This window comes from Pezoporus wallicus, unplaced genomic scaffold, assembly GCF_028554395.1.
Source record: "Pezoporus wallicus isolate ANWC-B61680 ecotype Strahan unplaced genomic scaffold, APGP_CSIRO_Pwel_v1 scaffold_6885, whole genome shotgun sequence".
NCBI lineage: Eukaryota > Metazoa > Chordata > Aves > Psittaciformes > Psittacidae > Pezoporus > Pezoporus wallicus.
The window spans coordinates 3,712,890-3,736,408 of NW_026638858.1; the positions used below are offsets into that span (position 1 = coordinate 3,712,890).

General features: G+C 46.8%; 3 protein-coding genes across 10 annotated transcripts in view; all 3 read right to left on the reverse strand.

The window, feature by feature from the left end:
• Positions 1-17,020, reverse strand: part of CD151 (CD151 molecule (Raph blood group)) — a 33,305-nt gene extending 16,285 nt beyond the window's left edge. The window contains exons 1-2 of one of the 3 annotated variants that reach the window (XM_057412795.1): positions 16,961-17,020; positions 2,054-2,163 (exon numbers count right to left, since the gene is read on the reverse strand). The gene's annotated coding sequence lies outside the window, so the exon portion shown is untranslated. Of the gene's footprint in view, positions 1-2,053; positions 2,164-16,935 lie in introns of all 3 variants that reach the window. The other 2 variants (XM_057412796.1, XM_057412797.1) reach the window with 2 other exon arrangements.
• RPLP2 (ribosomal protein lateral stalk subunit P2) overlaps positions 1-23,519 on the reverse strand; it is a 142,270-nt gene that overhangs the window by 31,977 nt on the left and 86,774 nt on the right. The window lies entirely within an intron of this gene.
• CRACR2B (calcium release activated channel regulator 2B) overlaps positions 22,606-23,519 on the reverse strand; it is a 46,421-nt gene continuing 45,507 nt past the window's right edge. For 3 of the 6 annotated variants that reach the window (XM_057412789.1, XM_057412791.1, XM_057412788.1), the window contains one exon: positions 22,606-23,187. In XM_057412789.1, the coding sequence (XP_057268772.1) occupies positions 22,954-23,187 (234 nt within the window). In that variant the 3' untranslated portion in view covers positions 22,606-22,953. The remainder of the gene's footprint in view (positions 23,188-23,519) is intronic. The other 3 variants (XM_057412790.1, XR_008972566.1, XM_057412792.1) reach the window with 3 other exon arrangements.

Consider the following 23,519-nt stretch of genomic DNA (forward strand, 5'->3'; position numbering starts at 1 on the left):
ATGGGTGTATTTACAAATGCATAACAACATATTACTTATACATGAGCTTCATAATGGGAAGTGCTTTGCTAACTGAAAAAGTAGTTAGAAGACCAAAAGTACTTCTGTAATGAAGTTCACTTGGTCCAGTCCAATAGACAGTAGCCTCATGGGCAAGTTATATTTAAGCAAGCGGTCATTGGATACAGGCTGTGAAATTTTGCTACAGAATGGAGAGTATTCCTACCTAATTCACCAGTAATTAACAACAGGCTACTACTATTCCCCCCTAGTTGCAATGTAAGTAACAAGGAGAAATCATACTCTAAATGCACAAAGAGGAAAAAAAAACAAGGACAAACTCAGTGTGACAGAACTTGCACATGAATCCAAATCTCCACTCTGACACTGATTTTCTGCATGAACTCAGGCAAGTCCCTTAGTGTGTCCCTTGCCTCTGCTCTGTCTCCCCAGTGCAGGACCCTCACCTTTCCCTAAACCCAGTGATGTTACAAGGATCTGCATAGAGAACCCCTGCCAACAGAATAATGCCAGCTGCAAGGCATGACAAGCTCCAGGTTATTGGTGTATTGGCAAGAGCCCTACCAGCAACACAATTTCAACTGCCTCAAAAGTGCTTGTCAGTATAGGCTACTTTAGCCAGTCAACTGGAACAACATCTTCTGGGGTTAGTAAAATTCACACTCATTCTGCCCTGTCTGACTGCAAGCCACAACCTTGCAGGAGTGTAAGAACACACAACGCATGACTGCCAGGCAAGGCAGGGGTCAATTCAAAAGTTAAACCATTCTATAGCCTGATTTTCCTGGGCTCTCATCCTACTGCACTGAACCCTTATGTCAAACCAGACAACATGAATGCACCAGAAGTTGAGCAATTCAGTTTCAGTTTTGGATGCTGAGCACCTGGGAACACAAGCACTGTGCTAACAGCTGTTTTGTTGTGCTGAGCCATCTAAAATCTCAATGCCAAGGCTAGCTCTGGTTATCCCACATCAGACCACTGTCCCAGATCAGACCACGGTCTTGCACTGACCAAAACAGTATTTTTATTTGCAGGCCCAAAGGCACATACAGGCACATACCCACATCCCAGCTCAGAATGCACATGGCCTGTACACATGCATGCTCCTGCTGGATAGACAATCGTTTAGTCATCACAGGCACTGCTTGGTACATTTGTCTCAACTTGAACAGTAACAGTACTTAATTAAACAGCAAAGAAAGTCAGGCCTGCAGGCTTTTTCTGTACAACCTGCCTTAAGGCAGCATTTGATGGATGGGGAAGAAACAATGCCAAAACAAATGAAATAGCTCCCAGGCCATTAAAAGCATCATTGCTTTTAAGCATTGATTTTTGAATGATAGCAAGAAAATTGGTATCCACTGCATCAGTGATGTCTACCTCACAGATAACTTGTATGCCAGAAGTTAGGTAACTTCTAATATCTTTGCCAACACACACAAGAAAGACTTGCTGCAGGAAATCTTGCTGCACCTACACAGATATGAAAGTACAGTTCCAAAGGGCTGCAAACCCAACATTGTCAGTCCCCTGCTAATAAAGCCACCTCACACACCCAGTGGGTATGCTGATGGCCTAGAGGGCAAGGCTCAGCTATGCTGGATAATCCTGGCCCTAAGGTAGGTCTTTGCAAACAAGGCAGACACCCTTCCCTGGGTATATGCAATGTAGGTGTGGGCCAATAACCTATTATCTTCAGCAAACTGAGTGAAGACCTCATTCCCCAGTAAGGCAACTCCAACCTTTCCAGCCTTTGAAAACGTGATCTAAGTTCCCTTCCTGTAAGAGCAAAATATTACCATGACCACCACTTACCTACCCCACTGAACATTTTCAGAAAAGGCCTCCAGCTGCTTATCACCTTGCCAGCTCATCTCACACAGCTCAGAATGTGATTCAGTAAAGCCTTCCCAGGAAAGGAATTCTAAATTTTACTGTTGGAAAGCTCCAACACAACTACTGAGTGCAAGTATCCACCCCAAGCCAATAGCAGACATGGGTCAAAGGTCTTGCACTGACCTCTCACCACTAAAGCAGCTCACAGCACCAGTGCAAATGTTGTATCTTCTGTAAGTGCCTTCTTCCACCCCTCTCTTCTTGCTGGCCTTGATCCTCTGCTGGATTCAGGAAAGCAGAAAGCTGAAAAAAAGATATGCAGAAATACACTAACTATGTAAAAAATTATTTTGTGAATCAATATTTGATAACACATTTTGCCGTAATTTTCTCCTTTTAATGAAGTACATGAGTACAGAATACACCTTATGAAAGCATTTGATTAAACTACAGTGTGTGCACTGGATAAGTGGGGAGAAGAGCCAAACTGTGGCACTAGGAGCATGAAGTCATTCTGATGGTAGGAAGCTATCAGAACAGGTTTATATTCGCTGCTGCATTCTGTAAACACAGAGCGCCTGCAAAGAAAAAGCACACTAGGAAGCCATCGTTTTCTTCAGGCTCTATCCCTGCTCAAGCATAATCAAGACACAGGTCTTAAGCACCACGGCAGGCACTGCTGGTAAACAGCTTCCTGAATTCACCTGCCACTGCCACCCCCTCTAGAGCAAGCTTCAACTTCCCAGTGTAAATGCACAGTACCTCCCTCAGATAAGCAAAAAGCCACAGCAAAGTGAGTTGGAACTGGAGTTATTTCTCTACAGCCTTATTACATTTATCACAAGAGTCTTAGAATGGTTTGGGTTGGAGGGGACCTCTGAAAACTATCCAGTCTGACCCTCTGCAATGAGCACAGACATCTTCAACTACATCAGGTTGCTCAGAGTCCTGTCTAGCCTGACCTTGAATGTTTCCAGGGATGTGGCATCTACCACCTCTATGGGCAACTTGTTCATGTTTCATCACCCTCATTGTAAAAACTTCTTCCTTAAATCTAGTATGAATCTGCCCTCTTTTAGTTTAAATCCATTACCTTTTTTCCTGTCACTACAGGCCCTGCTAAAATGTCTGTCACCATCTTTCTTAGAAGTCCCTTCCAATTATTGAAAGGGCACAATAAGATCTCTCTGGACGCTTCTCTTCTCCAGGCTGAACAACCCCAACTCTCTCAGCCATTACTCCTGAGAGAGGTGTTCCCTCTCTCTCATCATTTTCATGGCCCTCCTCTGGACCTGCTCAAACAGGTCCATGTCTTTCTTGTACTGAGGACTTCATAGTCGGATGCAGTGCTTCAGGTGTGGTCTCACCAGAGCAGAACAGAGAGGCCCTCAGATGTGTCAGCCACACCACTTAGCTTGGTGTCATCTGCAAAATTCCTGAGGGTGTGCTTGATCCCCCTGTCCATGTCACTGATGGACAAGTATGGACCACTGAGACACCATTCATCACTGATCTCAATCCAGGCATTTCTGTGGAGGCAATTATGCTGCATAAGGCTGCTGTATGGGAAAATGGCCTCTAGCATCCCCTCTGTCCCCTGCTTTTCTACAATAGAGGGTCCCAAATGTTTTGCAATCATTTGTACCACCACATCCTCAGCCATCCCACCCTCATCCCACAGCAGGCAGGTTCAATTTTCCCTGCAATGCTTCCATTGGTGTTGTGGGCAGCAGGATGCAAAGGGTAAGAGAAAAGCATTCTTCCTCCCTAACTTGTTTGGATACAGAATTTAATGATCCTTTGAGCTATATCCTGACACTAACTAACTTTCTTATCTATTGCCCATAGCAGGGTATGGAAGCAGTAATACTTCCTGACTTGCCTGCGTGGGATAATGAGGTATTGCATCAGGAAGTTACTTTCAATTAGCAGATCAAATTTAACATACTTCATGAATTCATTAACTTCCTATTACTTTCAAAGGGAGGTTCCTACAGGCCTTTACGGAGCATAGTATGGGAGATACACCTTCATTTATAATCAGCTTGGATTACCCCTGCTTCCATTCTCTGTGAAAAGCTAAGAGCTAGAAACTTGTTGATTCACATACTATGCAACCTCCAGTCCACAAAAACATCTCTTGAGAGAAAACAGTGGAAATCCCAGCACCTGAGCCACTGAGAAACAGGCTAAACACAATCCTGGAATCATTAATTAAAGATCAGACAAGGGAGGTTTCTGAGAAACTGGGAAGAGGAGGGAAGGCACAGGCAGGGCGGTCACCTGCAAAGCACACAATAGGTCTGAAGCACCTTCAGCACCAAGGCTGGGCCCAGACTTCTTGAGCAGCCCCTGTACCCTCCCATTTAGTCATCTGCTTCATGCTGCTCCCACACTCCTGTCCTTCCAGAAGAGAAAACCCACCCAGGATGCAAAGGTGAACACTTTGCTTTCCATCTCAGCATGCTGGAATGTGCTGGAAAGTCAAATTACTTGTGCGTCTAGGGCTGGGGAGAAGGCAGAACACAAGTCAGACATTCAGTGAGGCAAAGAAGCTCCTTCTCAGGAACTGTCATTTATAGTTGTGTGTGTGTGGCAGGCACACAGAAGAGATTTTTGTCCAAAACCCTTCTCCCTGACCTCCACATGGAAGCTGAACTCATTTGGCACTGCTGAATGAGATTTCCCAGACCACAGTTTGGAAACTGCTTTTATCTCCTGCCTGTTGTCTAAACTGATTACATGCTCCTGAGGGCATGGAGTCATCTTCCTTGACTGCCCAGCGCCTAGCACAACAGGATCTCACCCTGAGCCTTTTAGGGGCTGCTGAGAAGTGAGAAATACAAAGCAACACTTTAGAGCAACATCACCTGCTCCTACTAGCAATGTGCACAGTGGTTCTGGGAAAGGTGGAGACAACCCGGAAAGCCAGCTACATTCAAGAAGTAGTAAGATCTCAGAGATCTTTAGCAGACCCCACTTGGCTCTATGTCTCAACTGGGATAGCAGCTTCCTGAAGAACTCAGGGTAAGCAAGATCATAGCCTGGGAATTTGGGAAGATCTTGCCTCAACATTCTCTTGGTCTAGGCATTACCTCACAGGAGCATTACAGTCCTGCTGTCACCCCTCAAGACACTTGCCAAGTCCCTCCTTTCTTCTACCCTGGTTTGAGCTGCTGTGTTTTGAATAGACCCCTCAAGAGACACGAAGACCCTTAACTCCCGCTAATTTTGATGAGTCAGGTATCCAGCACTGTGTGCCTAACACCTCAGGAGCCACCTGCTCTTCAAGATAAAACCTGTCTCTCAGGAGAAGAGCACTTAGCACTTCCACTCATGCTTTTCAAGACTATTTACTCCCCAAGGGAGGGACTTACTGAAGCATAAATAACAGCAAATATACATTTCAAACTCAGCAAGGATTTACTGGACATTTACCTGTGAACTAGATGTTTTCAGAGGAGGTTAGGCAAACCTGGGCAAGGTGATGGCTGGCCTCAGGATCCTTGGGGATAAAAGGGACCTTAGTGTAAATTTCACAACCATTCAGAAAAAGAAAGCATGAGAGAGAAAGAGTGATCAAGCATGCCTGGGACTGCATGTGTTTGTCCTCCAGCACTGTTCCACTACAAAGCAAACCCTTCATAGGGCTTTCTGGTCCACACAAAACATACACATCCAGAGAGCAGAAAGCCCCTGTCTGCTGCTCCCAGAAGTTGATAAACAGGGAAGTAAGTGGCCTTTCCAAGCACCCAGTCTTCATCTGAAGTGGAAAGCAGGCCAGAGATGGGCATGCACTGTGCAACCAACAGGAACTCTTTCTGTGTCAAACAACATCCTCTTGTATCTCATAAGGCCTCCTTTATCATGAAGGATCCCAAAGCACTTTACAGTATTTATATACAGGAGGCACTTCACTAGTCATTGAACTGAGGAGAGGAACAATAACTGTCTCTTTTTCTCTCACTCAAACCACAAGAAATCAGTGCCTGGTGTGTGTTTGCAGAGAGCTCATAGCAATGAGGGTTTGCCATGGAGAGGAACAATAGTTTAGAGAGGTCAGGGTTAGCCCACAGGCAAGACAAACTTCACTGCAGCCTTCCATTGGCAGTTTAAATTCTATTTTCTCATCTCTGTTCAGGGGCACCGTGGGGTCTGTGGGCATTTTTGTTTCATTTGTGTTTTTGTGTGGGGTTGGTTTGTTGTGGATTTTGTTTGTTGTTTTTTGTTTTTTTTTTTTTTTACACAGGGCTTCGTCTGCCCTGGGGAACTTACCAGTAGCATTCATCCATATTCCTAAACAAAACAATTTGGGCAGAATCAGCTTTCTGCCTGATCCCTTCCTAATCATTACATTCATTCTCAGCAAAGCTGCTGGGCCCTCAATGTTTTCAGGGAGTGCTCACAAAACCTCCCTGCCCCATAGCCACGCCAGTACTAGGACTAAGCCAACAAGCACTAAAAATCCTCCCAGCTCTGCCAAAGCCTATTCAGGCAATTCTGTCACATGAATTTAAAGTACTCCCCAAATAACACAGCCATGATAACCATTTGTTCCCTCTCTACAAATAGCTGGGTTTTTACAAAGTAGTTTGAGCTCAGGGCAAACACTAACCTAAGAACACAAGCTGTGCTGTAGTTAAGTGCACAGTCACTCAAAATTCGGCTGCAGTATCACTGCAGTATCACTGCAGAGGTACTTTCTGTTTCATTCAAGTCTCTGCAGTGAAAAAGTGACAAGCTGAAAGTGGGCAGATTTCCTACCTATCCACAGCATCAGATGCACATCGCATGGCAGGCCATCACCTTCACCTCACCAAGCTCACAAATGAATCATAGGACTTGAAATCCCCCTGTCAAACAAATACATGCAGCAGTAGTGGAAGAGAAGGCAGGCAGCTGGTTTGTCACCACAGGGTACATTTCTAGCCTCCCAAAGACACAATGCTCTATAATCTCACTGCCTGAAAGACCCTTTGCCTCCACAGAGCATCCCAAGGAAGAAAAAAAAGGTGGCATGTTATAATAGGAGCAGAGAGAAATCGTATGACTCTTCCAGCAGAGAAAAGGGGTAGATTTGCTCTCCTCACATCTCAACATCCATCCTTCATCTGCCAAGCTGTTCTGTCCTCTGGAAGACATTGCAGAGCACAAAGCTGTAAAACGCAATTTTCAAGCTACTTGTTAGCACTGCCCTGCTGTGCCTGAGACACTTGACTGCAGACAGCACAAAGCAGGAAGTGCCCAGTAAGCTGTCACCAGCTTTAGCTTTCATACAAAACTTGTTTTACTTTGAGTAGTCTGCTCCTGTTCACACTTTCTGTGGTGTAAACAAGCAAAGCAAAAGACCCCAGAGCTAGCCCACAAGTCTCTCTCGGGTAGCCTGCTTCTGCTTCAACTTCACAAAGATCATATTTTAAAGCAACTGAGAAGGGATTTAAGAGTGGAAACTAAGGGTAACAGTGTTATCACTTCAGGTATGTTGCTGATTAGCTCAGGACTGGTCCCAGCTGTGCCAGAGAAAATCTCTCTGTGTCAGTCAGTACCTGCAGCCATAGGAACAGGGCAACATACTCTGCTGCACCCCAGTGCACTGAAGAAAAGAGAACATTATGCAGCCACAGGATGGGGTGACAGCAGCTCTCACCCCAGCACGGCAATTAGAGAGATACCAGTAGCATCCTCCAGAGCCTCCCTTCCTATCCAGGACAGCCATGTCACGCAGAAACACTCTCCCACCTGGAATTACCCACTTTGCTAACAGCAGCGCTAGGAATGGCCAAGAAATCTCTTCTGACCATTGCTCCTCATATACCCCCAACATCCATGTCTCCTAGGGTGTTTCGGAGCAATCACTGAATGCTTTGAGGAGCTATATTTCTCTCCAGAGCTAAAAACACTTTAGTAGCCTCAGATCAAATATCAAGCAAAGTCAAGGGCAAATTAAATGACATTTCATTTCCCAGATCTGTAAGTCCAAGTTCATAGGAGCTGTCTCTTTCCTGTTGCTAGTTTGCTGATGATACTAAACTGGGAGGAGTGGCTGACACACCAGAGGGCTGTGTTGCCATTCAGCGAGGCCTGGACAGGCTGGAGAGTTGGGTGGAGAGGAACTTGATGAAATTCAACAAGGGCAAGTGTAGAGTCTTGCATCTGGGGAAGAACCCCATGTACCAGTACAGGTTGGGGGCTGACCTGCTGGACAGTAGTGAAGGGGAAAGGGGCCATGGGGGTCCTGGTGGATAGGAGGGTGACCATGAGCCAGCAATGTGCCCTTGTGGCCAAGTAGGCCAATGGCATCCTAGGGTGCATTAGAAAGGGTGTGGGTAGTAGGTCAAGAGAGGTTCTCCTCCCCCTCTACTCCGCCTTGGTGAGGCTGCATCTGGAATATTGTGTCCAGTTCTGGGCCCCACAGTTCAAGAAGGACGGGGAATTGCTTGAAAGAGTCCAGTGCAGAGGTACAGAGATGATTAAGGGAGTGGAACATCTCCCTTATGAGGAGAGGCTGAGGGAGCTGGGACTCCTTAGCTTGGAGGAGACTGAGGGGTGACCTCATCAATGTTTACAAATATGTGAAGGGTGAGTGTCAGGATGATGGAGCTAGGTTTTTTTCAGTGATGTCCCGTGATAGGACAAGGGGCAATGGGTGTAAACTGGAGCATAGGAGGTTCCATGTGAACACCAGGAAAAATTTCTTTACTGTGAGAGTGACAGATCACTGGAATGGGCTGCCCAGGGGGGTTGTGGAGTCTTCTACATTGGAGATATTCAAGGCCCACCTGGACAAGTTCCTGTGTGATGTACTCTAGGTTACCCTGCTCTTGCAGGAGGGTTGGACTAGATGATATTTTGAGGTCCCTTCCAACCCTTAGGATTCTGTGATAGGCGCAACGCTGCAGACAATGCTCAATCCATGCTGATTAAGGATGCCTTGAAAAGGCCCATTCTTCCAGTAAAAATTAAACAACCCCCAGCCAAAAATAAAACATTCTTCCCCCTTCCGCCCCACTCTTGTGTAGCAGGTTTTAATGACTTCACCAAAACCATTTATGCGGCTGTTTTTAGACCAGGCTGCAAACTTGACAGGGGGGCACCAGCATGTGAATAAACAAGGAGGAGGCCAGGGCTGTCCTCCAGACAATTACTTGCTGGCCCTTCTCCAAGACAGGGGGCAGGCAGACAAAAAGAAGCCCCTGACCCCAGAGTACATGCCAACAAGCTCTGAAGAAATCCCCCAGCCCCAAGCCATCAACCACTTCTCTGAGACACCTCACCCTGCTGGTTTGTACACAGACCTGCACCAGGAGCGGGGCTTGCTTGGCTCCTCCCCATGACTTCAAATGAACACACAGGCAAAGGGCAGCTCTCCATGAAGGGTACAGGGCTATAATCAGCACAGGAACTTTGGCAAGGCTGTCTCAGCATATCATTCACTTCGTTCAGAGCTGGCAGGCACAAGTAATTGGAAAAGGGTTCCTCTAACAGATGCCACCACAAACCATCTGGACTTCAAACAAAGCCAGGAAATCCTGCAGGGGATTTCTCTACCAACCCACCCTCAGGTTACCATAACCCTATATGAAGAAGCTTCATTAAAGGAAAGCTTAAAAGGAGTTTGAAACTTAATTCCCCCTCCACCTGATTTACAGGTCAGTTTGCAAGCCAAGACCATATCAATTCATCTGATGGCCTGTTATTTTAAAGGTTAAAATTTTCAAGGCTAAAAGTACCCCATTCTACAACTCTGGGACACCCTGGATTAACCTTCAAATACCAGGAATACTCAGGAAGACTTCAGGGAATGGGAGAAACTACATTACTTTGTTCCCTTAGAGCCTCCCCAAATGTTACTGGCACATACTCAGCATTCAGAGTACTTCTTTGAGCTCAGCAGAAAGCAGCAGAGCATTTTCCTCCTGACTGTAGAGGCAGGAACATGGAAAACATCCGACATAGGGCAGACTTATTATCCACCTCTCAATGCAGCCCATGCCATTAGTAAGCAGGAGGAGAAAAGCAGTCCACAGCATGGCTCAGTTGTAGGTTTTTAAAGACACTTAAGTAAGTCCTTAAACATTAAAAGCAAAATATACTCAGAGAAAATCTAGGAGCAACACAGCAAAAATTCTGGAGAAAGTGGGTAACTACCTTCACTTTGACCTGAGTTTCGGCCAGTACTACATTCCCTCTGTGAAAATTAGGTCCCTGTAGTATATCAAGGGATACAGGAACCCAGAAAATAGGAAGTCACTTCATGCTTTGAGGAATTTAGATAAAACTCTAAAATGCATGCTGGAAGTAACCAGGGTAATTCAGGCACAGAAAATAATCTTCCTATTACTGACCTCAAATGAAGGTAGCCCTGACCACTCAGGGCTACCTTCCTGCCACTCGGAAAACTCCTCACTGCAGTGGCATATGAGCACACAACAGACAGAGCAGGCTTTTGTTACGCTCTCCAGAGGCCATTCCTGAGGCTGAGCACAGCTTCACTCCCAACTTACAGCAGAGGAGCTTGATAGGATGCTTGTACTCTTTCCCTGCTTGGGAGGAGAGAAAAAACAGCAAATTGGGACTCCAAGGCACAGAAACCAGACTGACAGCTCCTCCTCCCCAAATATAGAAACAAGTCCTCCCAGTAACTGGAAATCTGTTCTTCCAGAACCCCTCCCAGTGGGAAAGGTAAATCAGAGACCACATCAAATTTCTTCTCTCACCTCCAGCAGACCTCTCATCTATGCAAAGTCTCCCAACAAAGATGGAAGAGTGCTAGTCTATATAGCCGCTGGGGACCTGCAACTAATCAGAGCTTCCAGCTTGCTGGGAGCTTAACTCAGCAAGTTGTACTTCCACACAGGACTGGACTCATCCCTTCTATGCTACAATAGCCAAACCCACAACCTTGAAGACCAACATTTTCCCATACACATGTTCCTTGTGCACAGCACTTGACACATAAACCACAAGATCCATTCCTGCTCCAGAGATGGCAGCTCCAGGACAGTGCTTGCCACACACGTCTGTGTACCCAGCTTCTATGCTTGCCGTATGCTTCTGGACTGCACACACTGGTCCTCATCACATCCCTGCTCTGTGTGGAGCCATGGAGAAATATAACAAGTCACCTTTGTTTCCAGGGCAATGGCTGGGGGATATATGGGATATGAATTCCTCCCTTCTGGATTCTACCAAAGCTAGGAAGAAATACTGACATTCACAAGCCGTGAGTCATAACTGCCTTGATCCAGGGCTCCAGAAGTCCTGCTCACTGGTTGTCATGCCAGAAATGCCAGCATAGCTGGCATCTGCCAGGTGGCTTTGTTAGTGTATAAATTTGACCAAAATCATCCTTCCTTTTTATCTCCTTTACTGTTACAGTGTGGTGATCACTGATGATCAGAGTGCTCGCTGAAAACCTTGCAGGCATGATGACTGTTGCTCTGGCAGATAACAGGTCAGCAATGCTCAAACATGAGCCACTTCACATAAAACAAAACCTCTCCCCCAGAAGCTCCTACCTCAAACCACTCCTGCTCCTAATTTTAACTGGATTTCATTCGTGAAGGAGCCACAAAATTTGTTGTTCGTACTCCAGCCATACTGGTAAATCACACCCTTGAATTTAAAGAGTTGCCAATGAAACCTCCATTAACCTCTACAGAGCTAACTCCCAACTGCCCCTCCTTCCCCCACTAGACTAGTACCTTGCCCCCAGTGGCAGCTACTCATGCTTACAACCTTTTACAGAGAGGCTGGCTACACTTTCACACCCATGTTGAGCTTATTGCACTACTGCCTGAAATACACCGGCAGAGCTGTACAGCACTTTTCCAGCTCAGGCTGGAGAGCCCTGACCACCCAACCAGCAAGAGAACTTAGCTTAGAGACATGGACTAAGCTGGTCATACCCAAATGTGGCCCAGACCCAAAACTACATCTCTTGCTCTGCCATGCAATGCCAGGAGTACGTAACAGTCATTATGTGCTTAGTCTTTCCCATGTCTGCTTCTCCCCAGCTGGGGCAGCTGTGCTCCAGAGCAAGGTTATCAGACATGCTTTCACCTTACCGTTTGTGCAGTTGGCCACAGCCAGATTTTTCTCTCACAGCATCTCCTGAATGGGTTTCTTCCTCTCAACCTGTCCCTCTCCTACAGTGGCAAAGACATGGGGAAACATGCTGCAGATATCAGCCCAACTCCACAACTTCTTAGAAGCATGCATCTTCCGCTCTGCAGTTCAGGGACAAACTCCACTGAAGCACAGGCACTTAGAGCCACATAACTTTCCACTGCCAGAGCTCCCTATTGCTCTATATAAAAACAGCTCCCTGCTGCTCTGTTCTCTTTCCTATAAAAGGAAAGAGAACCTGTGCTGGAAAAGTGAACTTTGCTCCTTTTGCATTCAGATCTGGTGCTAGAAATAGATAAGAAACAACAGTAAGTGCTAAACATTTTATGTCACCCATTTCCAGCAGTTTTAGCTTATGAAACCTCATTACTGCTGTCACGAACAACCTGTGGGTCTAAGCAACATTCCCTCTTGCACCTCCCAAATGTCTCATTTCCACTTCTCTTAAGAGGCCCTGCCACATCCAACATCCTCCATGCTCCCTCACTCAGATGCACTCACCTATTACACCCATGCTTAGCAGGCAGAAAAAGTGACTACATGGCAGCCTACATGGATTCAGGCAATACACACTGTGCAACTCCCTGCATGATTAAAACTGCATTTGCTTGGCTGTACCCTGCTGACTGTGGCTGTGGGTCAAAACTCAAATGAATTTAAACAGTTGCCAAATACCTCACTTAACCTCCACAGAACATAATTCCCGATGTCCCTTCTTATCCCACTAGACCGGTATCCTGCCGCCAACAGTGCCCAGCACTGCTGGCATCAAAACCATGCATAAACCACACACATAAATAATATATATATCTCAATAACTCCATGAAGACCTCAGCTGGCATGTCATGGCAGCTACTCATGACTGCATCCCTCTAAGGAGTTGGCTACACTTTGAGGCCTGTGTTGAGCCTATTGCACTACTGCCTGAAATGCACTTACAGAGCTGTACAGCACTTCTCCAGCCTCAGACCGGAGAGCCCTGACCACCCAACCAGCAAGAGAACTTAACTTAGAGACACAGACCATGCTGATTATATCAAAATGTGGCCCAGACCCCAAACCACACCTCTTGCTCTGCCATGCAAGGCCAGGAGTGCAAAACAGTCATTATCCTGATCATTCTGTCAAGAGTTTTATTACTGCGCAGCAGCCAGGATGCAGGACTAATAGGACTCACTGAATTAATTCCCCAGGATGCCAGGCTGCTGAGATCACAAGCAGAAGAGTCTGGCAGGCAGGACAGAGCAGAGCACTGGCAAGAGAGATGCCCCTCAGCAGTGCTGCTATTACAGTGCTGATCCTTGCCAAGAAGGCCTGGCAGTGAATGGGATTTGTGCCATGGGGAGGGCTATTACGAAGTGCTCCCCGGCAGAACTGACAAAACACCTCAACTCCATCCCGCAGCTCTGACGTTCCCCACTTCTTCCACACCCTGTCTTCAGGCATGGGGTGGCAAAGAAAAGCACCTATCTTATAGATTGGGAAGATGGTCACTGTCCTACGTGAACACTGCCAAAAGGCACATGCAAAAAAAGAATGGGGAAATGGGACGACTTTACAGTGACACTGTTCATTTCGGCTTTACTGTGGCAAAAGGAAAATCATGTCCAGTATCTGAAAGGCAGGATGAACAACTGAGACAGAAGGAGACCTGGTCTTCACCTTCAGGATGTGAAAGGTTTTTGTCTGTCCCTCACAGCCAGGGAAATTGACATAAGCTTTAACTTCCAGGAGTCACCCTCCCTCAGGCTTTCTATGACTTCAGCTGTCGGTTTCTCATGCTCAAGGACAGCTGGAGATAACCCATTGTTGAGCCCAGAAGCAGAGAGTAGAGATGGGGAGTAGGAGAGCATTTTCTCAGGACGTTTCAAGAGCAAGACTGATAATGCCTCTGAGGATAGCAGTAGTAGACTAAGAAATGAAAAAGCAAAGCTGCTCCTTTGTTTTTCAGAGTCAGTCCATCCACTTTTATCTTTCTAAACTTCTGCCTTAAACAGAAGGTACAAGAAAAGCAGACAGACAGCATGATTACTTGATAAGTGACCAAATCACCTGGAAACATCAGGCAGGATAGTTTGCCACATACAGGTACACATGGTGACAAAGATGTTACATGTACAAATGCTGTGAGGGTGGTGAGGCACAGAAACAGGTTGCCCAAAGTGATGAATGATCCACTCCCGGCAGTGTTCAAGGCCAGGATGGACAGAGGCTTGGCAACATGGTCTAATGCGAGGCATCCCTGCCCATGGCAGAGGGGTTGGAACTACATGATCGTAAGGATTTTAAGGTCCCTTCCAACCCTATGTATTCTATGATTCTATGTAAATACATATTTTCTCTTCTGCATAACAAGTAGCCCATGACATTCCTTAGAGTAGAAGCCAAACTTCATAGAAGCAACAAGGGAATTTACCTGTGGGATGACCCAACTAGAGGAGACACAGCTCATCAGTCAACCCCTTCAGGGCTGTCTCAAGAGCAAAGGAGTCATTGCCTGGTCTGTGTATGCGCAATTGGAACAGCAAGAGTTGTGCTACAATTTTTACTAGCTGGGAATAACACAATACGCCTGCTGGAAACTTCCTAAAAGGCATAAATAGCACTCCATCAGCCACTCCCACCTAGCAATTTTGCTTGACAAGGGAATACAAGCAGATTTCTTCCACCCCCTTGCTGAAGAATCTTTCACACCCATCAACACAAACTTTCAGAGGCTGCACTGAAAAACATCCTTCACAGAGCCAAGATTTCGGCTGTGTGTGCCTTACTGAGCTTGAAGAGAAGCCTCCAAGTCCTGCCTGCTCCCAAACAGGCATAAGACTGCACAAGAGGCCTGGGAAGCTAAATCATTTGAGAAAAAAACCTTCTTGGGCTGGTATCCTTGCTTATTCAGAAGATGACTTTCATATTAGATCCAAAAGGAAAGGCACAGCCCCATCTGGGCTGTTGAAGATCCTGTTAGTGCTCTGCTCTACACCTGCCTTGAGACAGCAGAAAGAAGACTTGAGTGTTAAGCTCCCACAAAATATAACCACCTCAGCTCCCAAGTAAAACGAGATGTCAGAGATGGGACATCATCTCAAGCACACAGAAAAGGCATGTTCTTATTGTTTACTGCAATCAAAATACAGCAGGGACTGCCAAGGACTTTTACCAGGCAACTGGGGGAGTCATTCTCCCCCACTGCAGAAAGACTCCACGCAAAGGTAAACCATTATTTAAATAAGCCACAGGCCAACCAATATACGTGGCAGTTTGGAATACAACATTTTTTTTGCAGAAATACAGCAGATGGACAGAAATACATCCGGGTCAGGTACGTGGCCATCATCAGCAAACTACAGAGCAAGGATGTGATCTCGGAACAGTTACATGGAGGAGCTCAAAAGCTGCCAACTCCTCCGACTCACAGCCCAAGCTTTCCGCAAGGACATTTGAGTCAACATACTGGCACCTAAGAGCAGCTGTAGCAAAACAGAGCCTAGACTCAAATATGCAAGCCAACATTACACCTTTGACAGGGACCTGCCAGCAGATACTTCAGGTAAAGCGTAAGTGATGCTGCCCCAAACAGTGCCCAGTTTCCAACAGTTTGCTGATTGGGAACTGCCTGTCCTAGGCACACAAACTCCTTCAGAGGATCTAAATAAACTGAAATTTTTGCATCAGCTTTTCTAGTTTCTGTTGAGCTCAGCAGCAGCTCTGAAGAGACAGATGCTCTGTTCTCTCCAACACAGGCAGTCATCTTTGGTAGCGGGAGGACTGGGATGGACCTTTGTCTGACTGGTGACATGCCAAGAGGCTCTCCAGCCTCAACAATACCAGGTGGTAGATATGTCGTCATATCAAAAGCTTCCCTAGGAAGCTAGGCAACAAATGGCCTCGCTGATCGCAAACGAAACACATTCTGGCAAAAGAGACTCGTTTCAAAACTGTTTCAACAAAATGGCCACCACTGGGCATTACCTCTGATGGGTGATGCCATTTTAATCAACCCTTGTTCTCGCAGACACCAGGAGAATTCTCAGAGCAAGCCAGAAAGTGCTGCAGGGAGATGAAGTGAAACAGCACAACTTAAGGAACGCTGTAGAATAGCCTGAAATAAAAATATGTCATTGCTAGAATTCAACAGGATACTGCAGCAGGTTAATTAAAAAAAGCCCTCAGGAAGAGCCAGGATGTTTCTGAATTAACAGTAGTTTACATTCTTCACGACATGACATTGGGCAAAGACTACTGGGAAAGCCCTCATGGCAAGCAACAATAATCCATCGCCAACAGCTTCCTATCTGACTCAGCTTCCACAAAATAAAAGCAATGGAACATCGCCTAGACTGCGTGGTAAACAAGGGCTCGTTCACCCCCTCCTCCACCTCCAACAGTCCTATGAGCCCAACGTAAATGACAACTCTTACAGCAGTGAGACTCAACTAAACAAAAGGCAGGGGAGATAAATATCGTTTCACAAGATGAAGGCAACATTCAGAACAGCTTTCCTAATGCTTGGTCTGTGTGAAGCTTCTGACACCAGCAAATACCTCCCCTCCCGCAACAGGTTAACAAACTTCTGAAGGATAAAAAGAAAAATGAAAGAAGCCAATGCCAAGCCCCTGGGAAGTCGTACAATGCCACTGGGCGCCGACAGGGAAGCAAAGTAGTGCTACATCAGAGCCGGCCTCTGGTGAGCGCGGCCAGGTACAGGCGGGCCACGGCGGCGCAGCCAGGAGCGAGCGGCGGGCAGGAGAGCGCCAGAGCCCGCTGCTATCAACGGGGCCCACGGGCAGCGCTTCGCCTCCCCTCTCCCTCCCAGGCCGGGAACGGCTGCCACCACCCAGCCCCTTCTCCCACCCCGCTTCCCCACGGCGGGACCCGCTGCCTCACCAAGGGCTACCCGCCTGGCCACCCGCCCCCCGGGAGGCCGCCATTTCGGGGCTCACGCCTCACCCCTCCGCGGCGAGCTCCGCCACACCAGAGCGCTCCGCGCCGCCTCACGCCCCGACCTGCCTCGCTGGGAGGGAAGGAGGGAAGGTACCGGCAGAGGGAAGGCGGAGCGGAGAGCCCAGCCCAGCCCAGCCCAGCCCGGGAAACCCAGCGGGGACCACCCCCAGACGTCGCGGGGCGGTGCCTCGGCGGGGTCGCCTCCCTGCGGCAGCGTAACCCTCCCGCGCAGCTCGGTCGGGGCCGGCGTCTGTCGTTGCGCTTCTTTTTGCTCCCCGCAAAACAGAGCGCCCCGAAATGTGGAGGTTTACGCGGCCTGCGGCTCAGCGCTTGGCGTTGCTGATGCTGTGTGAGGCAGCCAAACGTGCCTCTGGTGGGGCAACCCCCGCTAACCTAGGCCTCACACTGGCGTTTCCATTGCTGCAGGCAACACATAACTGCGAACTCGAGCTGCAGCTTCTTTCTGGCTCACTGTTTTTTTAGGCGTCAGACCTGCTTGTTAAAAGAGTTTTCCAGTAAATCAAGATCAAGCCCCGACTGGCACATTGCCTCATCTTTCCATTACCTCATTTCAACTTCAGCCCAAATACATCCGTGCAAAGCGACAGCCCTGCACAGGGGCTGGTCTCAGAGAAGGACTCGACTCTGCTCCCGTTGGCGGAATGTTTTTTTAGGGATGGGTGGGAAGAGAGGAGATGTGAGCATGGAGGGAGGGAAAAGGCCCTCCTGGGTGTTCACCTCAACGGGGACGCTTAATCTCTCCTGCCCTTGTGCCCGACTCACAAATCACCCTTCCAACTTAAGAAACCAATACCTCCCTCCTCACTCAGCCCATGGGGATCCTACCTCTGCTGTAGCTTAGACCACCTGGAGAGCCAAATGGTTAAATAGAGCCTTAGGGGACCAGCTCACACTTGGACACTGAGAGTTTTCCTGCAGGGAGTTTGTGGCAGAGCTAGGAGGCAAAAACATGCCAACCCCAGGCCTCAGGCCTCCTTGGCAGAATCCTGGGTAGCCAGCCACACTGAGCTGCTGCCTTCTTGTGTCCAGAGGTTTCACATACAAACAGGAAAGAACGTAACCTCCCCGCTTTGTCAGATTTGGGTCAGCAGGTGGGCATGGTTAGGCACAACTGCTGCCTGTGTGGCAGCCATGTGCTTGGGAAAGCCTGCAGGTAAAGGTGAGCTACACCACAGGTCCCCCCACCTTCCAATCCTCAGCTGGAGTAATACATATTTACTGGATGTCTGTGTTTACCTTGAAAAAAATAATCTTACCTGGTCAGGTCTCCCATGGACTTGTCATTTGAGAAGTGCACAGCTACACTTGTGTTTGCAGGATCAGGGCCTTATTAAACCACATGGCTTGATATGCATATAAAACATGCCTTGCAGGCCTGAAGAGACTGGAGCCGGATTGCTGTAGCTGCGCCAACTGAAATTTCCGAGTGACTCATAAGCAGCCAGGTAAGTAATGAGCAGACTGACGAGGCTGAGAGAGCTAGTGAAGCTCTCAGCCGTGGAACTGTGGGTCTGTTGGTGCTGAGATCTCCAAACAGAGCAATTAAAGGTGTATAGTATGAGCTATGAGATACATTTTGTACTTGTGAGTTAAAGTACTTGGTGTATATATATATATATATATATATATATATATATATATATGCCCTAAGCAATTAACAAATGAAAAGCATGAAAAGATACAAACAGAAGAAGGTGACAGGACTGAAAATGATGTGTGAGAGACTGCATGATCCCCATAGCAGGAACTGATTGAATGTGTATAAATGCAAACTGTCCCTTGGAGTTCAGGCTGCTGGAATAAAAACGGCAGAAGATAATATTGCAAACTTCTGCAATTCCTGCATTTATTCTGTGGGAAAGCTTTAAACTTAACACTATGGCTTAATGATCTCTCTTCAGCCCTCTTTTGGCTTTTAAAAGAGGTGCTGTCAGGCTAATCCTCTTATGCTTATCCTTAGCACATTAACATGAAAGAGGTAAGTGAAACACAAGGCAGAGTGGGTTCCCTTTGCCTGCCTGCAGAGCTTTGTGGGACTGTGGCTGCTTATCAGAGCAGCTGGTTTGCTTGCCTTTGCCCCTAGATCTGATTGTATACGCAGCTGTACTGTTGCATGTGCCAAGATAAGGCTTCCCAGGCTATAGGAATAAAACTTTCTTGTGATACCAAAATACCTTACAAATTGTGTGCAAAAAGTCACCTGTCCATTAAGATACTGCAGCCAACAGGCACAGGAATAAGCCCCCCAAGCAGAGTCTATTTTGTGTCCTCCCTTATCTCAGGCGACCTCAGGATATCCCCATTGTTTGCTTTGTGTTTATGCTGCAGTTTCCAGCAGCAAAGGGTGCTGCTCCCAGGGCTTCCATTCAGAGGCAGGAGAGATTCTGGCAAAAACAGGGGAATGTATTACGGAAAGTTTGGTCTTGTTCGGGTCTGGTATCAGACAAGTTTAGAAACTAACAACATGCCCCTCTAGACTGTGCCTGAGTCTTCCAACAGGACATTTAAATACTGTGCAGAGAGACAACAACAGAACCTCTAGCAGTGAAACCCACCCTGGTGCTTACTGTTGTCCCAAGTGCAACCTGCTCAAAGTCCGTGTCACTTTGACATGGTTGAAACAGGAGTCCATCTTATTCCTGCTAAAAAAAAAAAGAAAAAAAAAACCTGTTCTGTACAAAAAAAAATTAGTTCTGTAATGCACAAACATCCAGCTGGAGCCATTCCTGGACACAAGGGTTTAAAACAACCAGATTCCTAACTCTAGTGAAAAGGTTGCAGGGGGCATTATTAAAATAGATGTTTAGTTCAGTAAAAATAAGTACAAGGTGAGAGCATGCCCCCTCTGAAAACACTATAGACATGTCCTCTTTTTCTCCTCCCTGTTCTGTATTCCATGGTCAGCTGGATTCTAGCTGCTTGAAAGAGGTAAAAAAGATAAGACTGGAGAAGAATTGCTCCTCTGCTGATTCCAAGACATGGGTTCCTGATCAACACTCTTCTTGCCTACTTACGTGAGTTACATCAGAGTGATTTGTGTCAGCAACTCGGGCCCTAGTGATCATTGCACTTTGTGTGGAGATGGAATCCCTTGTGATCATTGTGCTATGCGCAAAGGGTATGATAAGTGTCCCTGTCAATACCACAGTGAGGAGGAAGAAGAAACAAGGGAATAATTCCCCTGGGTCAACCGCAATATTGTGCAAAGAAATGTTTTGTTCATTGTTTAAATTGCATGAATGTTCTTAGAAAAGGGGGGGATAGGTAACTTAGAGATATGTCCTGTTACAGAACGTTGTGAAATCTGTGCGCTGAACAAATAAACACATAAGGAGTGGAATTTATGGGGGCTAAAATGGCAGTCAGACTTGTGATAGACATAATATTTCTTCACCCGGAGACAAGACCCCAACAACAGGATTGGCTGAAGAAGCCCAGGAAAAGAAGACAACAGGATTGGCTGAAACCCAAGAAGCCCAGGAAGTCAAAAAGTATAAGAGACTATCCCAAGAAGTTCCCCGTGTGCGTCTCAGGCAGAGCTGAGACTCCCTGGTGCACCCAGTGCTGCTTGCTTATTGTCTCTCGATATTAATTATAATAAAAATCAATTAAAACAGATTGGCTAGGTTTTTATAACACTTACAAATCTCCCACTGGTACCACCATGAGGGACAGGCTTCTCAGCACTTCCTGAGCAGAAAGAAGGGGAGGTCATGCCATAACCAGCAACTGAAGAGAGGCTGAATCTCCTGCAGTGCCTGGGAAAAAAATCTCTCCACACAACTATTTGTAAGACAGCGTTTCTTTATTGCCCATAGTCTGCTTGCACACTAAGAAAACATCCTTAAGGTTGTACATTAGAAAAAAAACACAATATGTGGTAGTTCTTGCCAATGCAATATGAAAGCACTGATGACAAAGGTAATACACAGCCTGGCCTGTATTTGTGTGTCAGCTGTATTTCACACCTTTGTCTTTCAGGTGCTCTTTATGTAGTGTGGGAGGTGTGTGTTCAGACCACATTAACAGACTGGGTACTGCTCTCTTCCTTCTGCAGCAACTTCACAAATCCTTCTGCTGCAGGTAGGTAAATGTTAGCATTACTGATGTGCCCTGACCAAAGATGCCATTTTTTAGTTAGCGCCACTACTTATTAACCTGAAACTGGAGCATGATGCAGGGGAATCATTGACAGGAGATCCCCCAACTCAGGTAGTGGGTTTAACCTATTCAGCAGGTGATAAAGGCTGTGTTCCTGTACACCCACATTGGCTACAGTAGAGCCAAAAAGTCATGTCTATTTTCAGATTACAGGTGTTTTCCAAAAACAGAGGACTTCCCTTCCCAAACATAATTTCTTGCAAATAGAAGCAATACCACTGGCAGCACAGCTGCCCTGGTTCCTTCTGGACCTCTTCTAGCTTTCTGATACTCAGTCTCTGAAAGGCATTACTGTAGTTAAACACAGCATGAAACACAGCCAGCTGGCAGTAGGGGCTGAGCAGGAGCTTATTACTTTTAGCTATTACTTTTAGTCAGGAGTCCTGCTCTTCTGGAGAAGGACTTCCTCTTTCCTATCAGGAATAATGGGCGCTGGGAGGAACCATGGAAATTCTTTGTAGCACTGATGAGCTGTAGGTGACTCAGAGCACTTTTCCTGCATGGGATATTCCCAGAGAAATCTGTTCAGTAAAAGAACATTCAAACATTATCCCAAGAGAGGAAAGACAGTGGATAAATATAGGCTTTCCTTATGCTGCAAGGTTGGGGGGGCTGCGTGACAGCTACAGTATCACATCTTGCACCTAAAATGTCAAAGTCACCATCAGAAACAGGCTCAAAGAAGGAAGGCAAGAGGGCATTACAAAAAAGCTCACTTAATCCCTCAAGGCTTTAAGAGAAACTGAACTACAGAACAGAAAGCAGCACACCCAGAGAACACCAGGGGCTTCATGCCCAGGCAATGCGGTAGCTATGCTGAGAGGTGCACACTTGAGGCCAGCTGCTAACTCAGCCTGCGCCTCCCCTCACTCTGCTTTGCCCCACTCCTTAATGACTAGAAGGCCCCTTCCCAACAGGAACAGTTTGTTCTGCTCTTTCTCAGGCACTTCACCAAGAAAGTGAGGTTATTGCACAAAGTCACTGCAAGAGAAAAAGCTTCGCTAGGTACATTTCACACAGTCATCTAACTGCCTTGTGCTTCCAACCCTGATACATTTGAAAGCACTGTGGTCAAGGGTGGGATCTTGCAGTACCTCAGATAAGTCAGTTCCTAATTGCTGGAGGTTTCTTCAGGAAATTGTAAGAGAATGGGAGGAAACCGGCAGCATTAAGCCTTAAAACAGGCTGTATATGACCCTGCCCCAGTATGTACAGCACAGCTCCTGAAACAGGTTATGAATCAGCAGCACGTGCCAGCGCCTGCGAGTCCCAGGGCAACTGCTCTGTGCTCTGTAAACAGTATGAGAGGGGCAGTAACATTCCATTAGGGTAACAAAGTGAAGAAAGCCTTTGGGATGACTCACTTATCAGTTCATACTATATCCACATATGGACTCAGTTAACTACAATATTGGCCAGTCAAACCAAATTTTGCAGTAAATAGAGTGGCTGATCCAGCTCTTAACAGGAGCTGATGGAGGTTTTCCTGCTTTCAGCTGGGCTCTGCTGTTAAGAGGACCAAGAGGAGATGCTGCTCTTTGAGACGATGGATCACTACCTAGAATGAGCCCAAATTTAATGTAATTTCTGTACTCTTACACTAAAATTCTATTTAACACAGCACCCACTGTGTCCTCCACTCTTTGCTGCTAAGTCATTTCTTTGCCAGAAAGAAACCTCATCCTTTTACAGGAAAGTGGCCTCTCAAGACAGAAGGCCCAGTTTGTGCTATTAGCCAAGACCAGCCAAATTCCCTCAAAGAAGCAGGGGCCTCCAGAGACCAGGGCTGCATGCAGAGCTGGGAAATGGAACAGTGCAAATCATTTGCACATTTTGTCTCATTTAGTGCCTTGAAATTCCCAGATGGGGAAAAGTTTCAGCTTCCCCAAGTCTCTGCAGAGCTGATACCATTAGGTTTGGCTTGCTTGAAAGGAACCCCAGCTTCATGAAACAGTGTTGGCACACGTTGCTTGTTGACACACTGATGTGCCTTATGTGCAGCACCCTTTCCTCCTGCTGACATCTTCCAGCTGCAGGGCATTCTCCCTCTGCCTGTCTTCTTGTGCTGTCAGCAATCTGGAACAAGCAGCACAGATCAAGACCACAACCTGGTTACTGAGCTCTTCCTGCCAAGGCAACTGCTCCCAGTCAGCCAGGGACATCTAGGATTGTGAAAAGTGACTGGCCCAAAGACTGGGCTTCCTTGGAGTTTGGCTAGATAAACCACACTAGAAAATGAGCATGAATTTCCAGGGAACAGGGAAAGAAACTGGACCCATACAAGAAGGGACAGCACGGCTTAGTAGTCAGAGCACCAGACAAGGGTGAGTGGTCTGTGCCTTATTCCCAAACTGCCATGCTAATGACAGAATCCCTGGCTGTTCATTTCACCTCTGTGGGCCATCTCA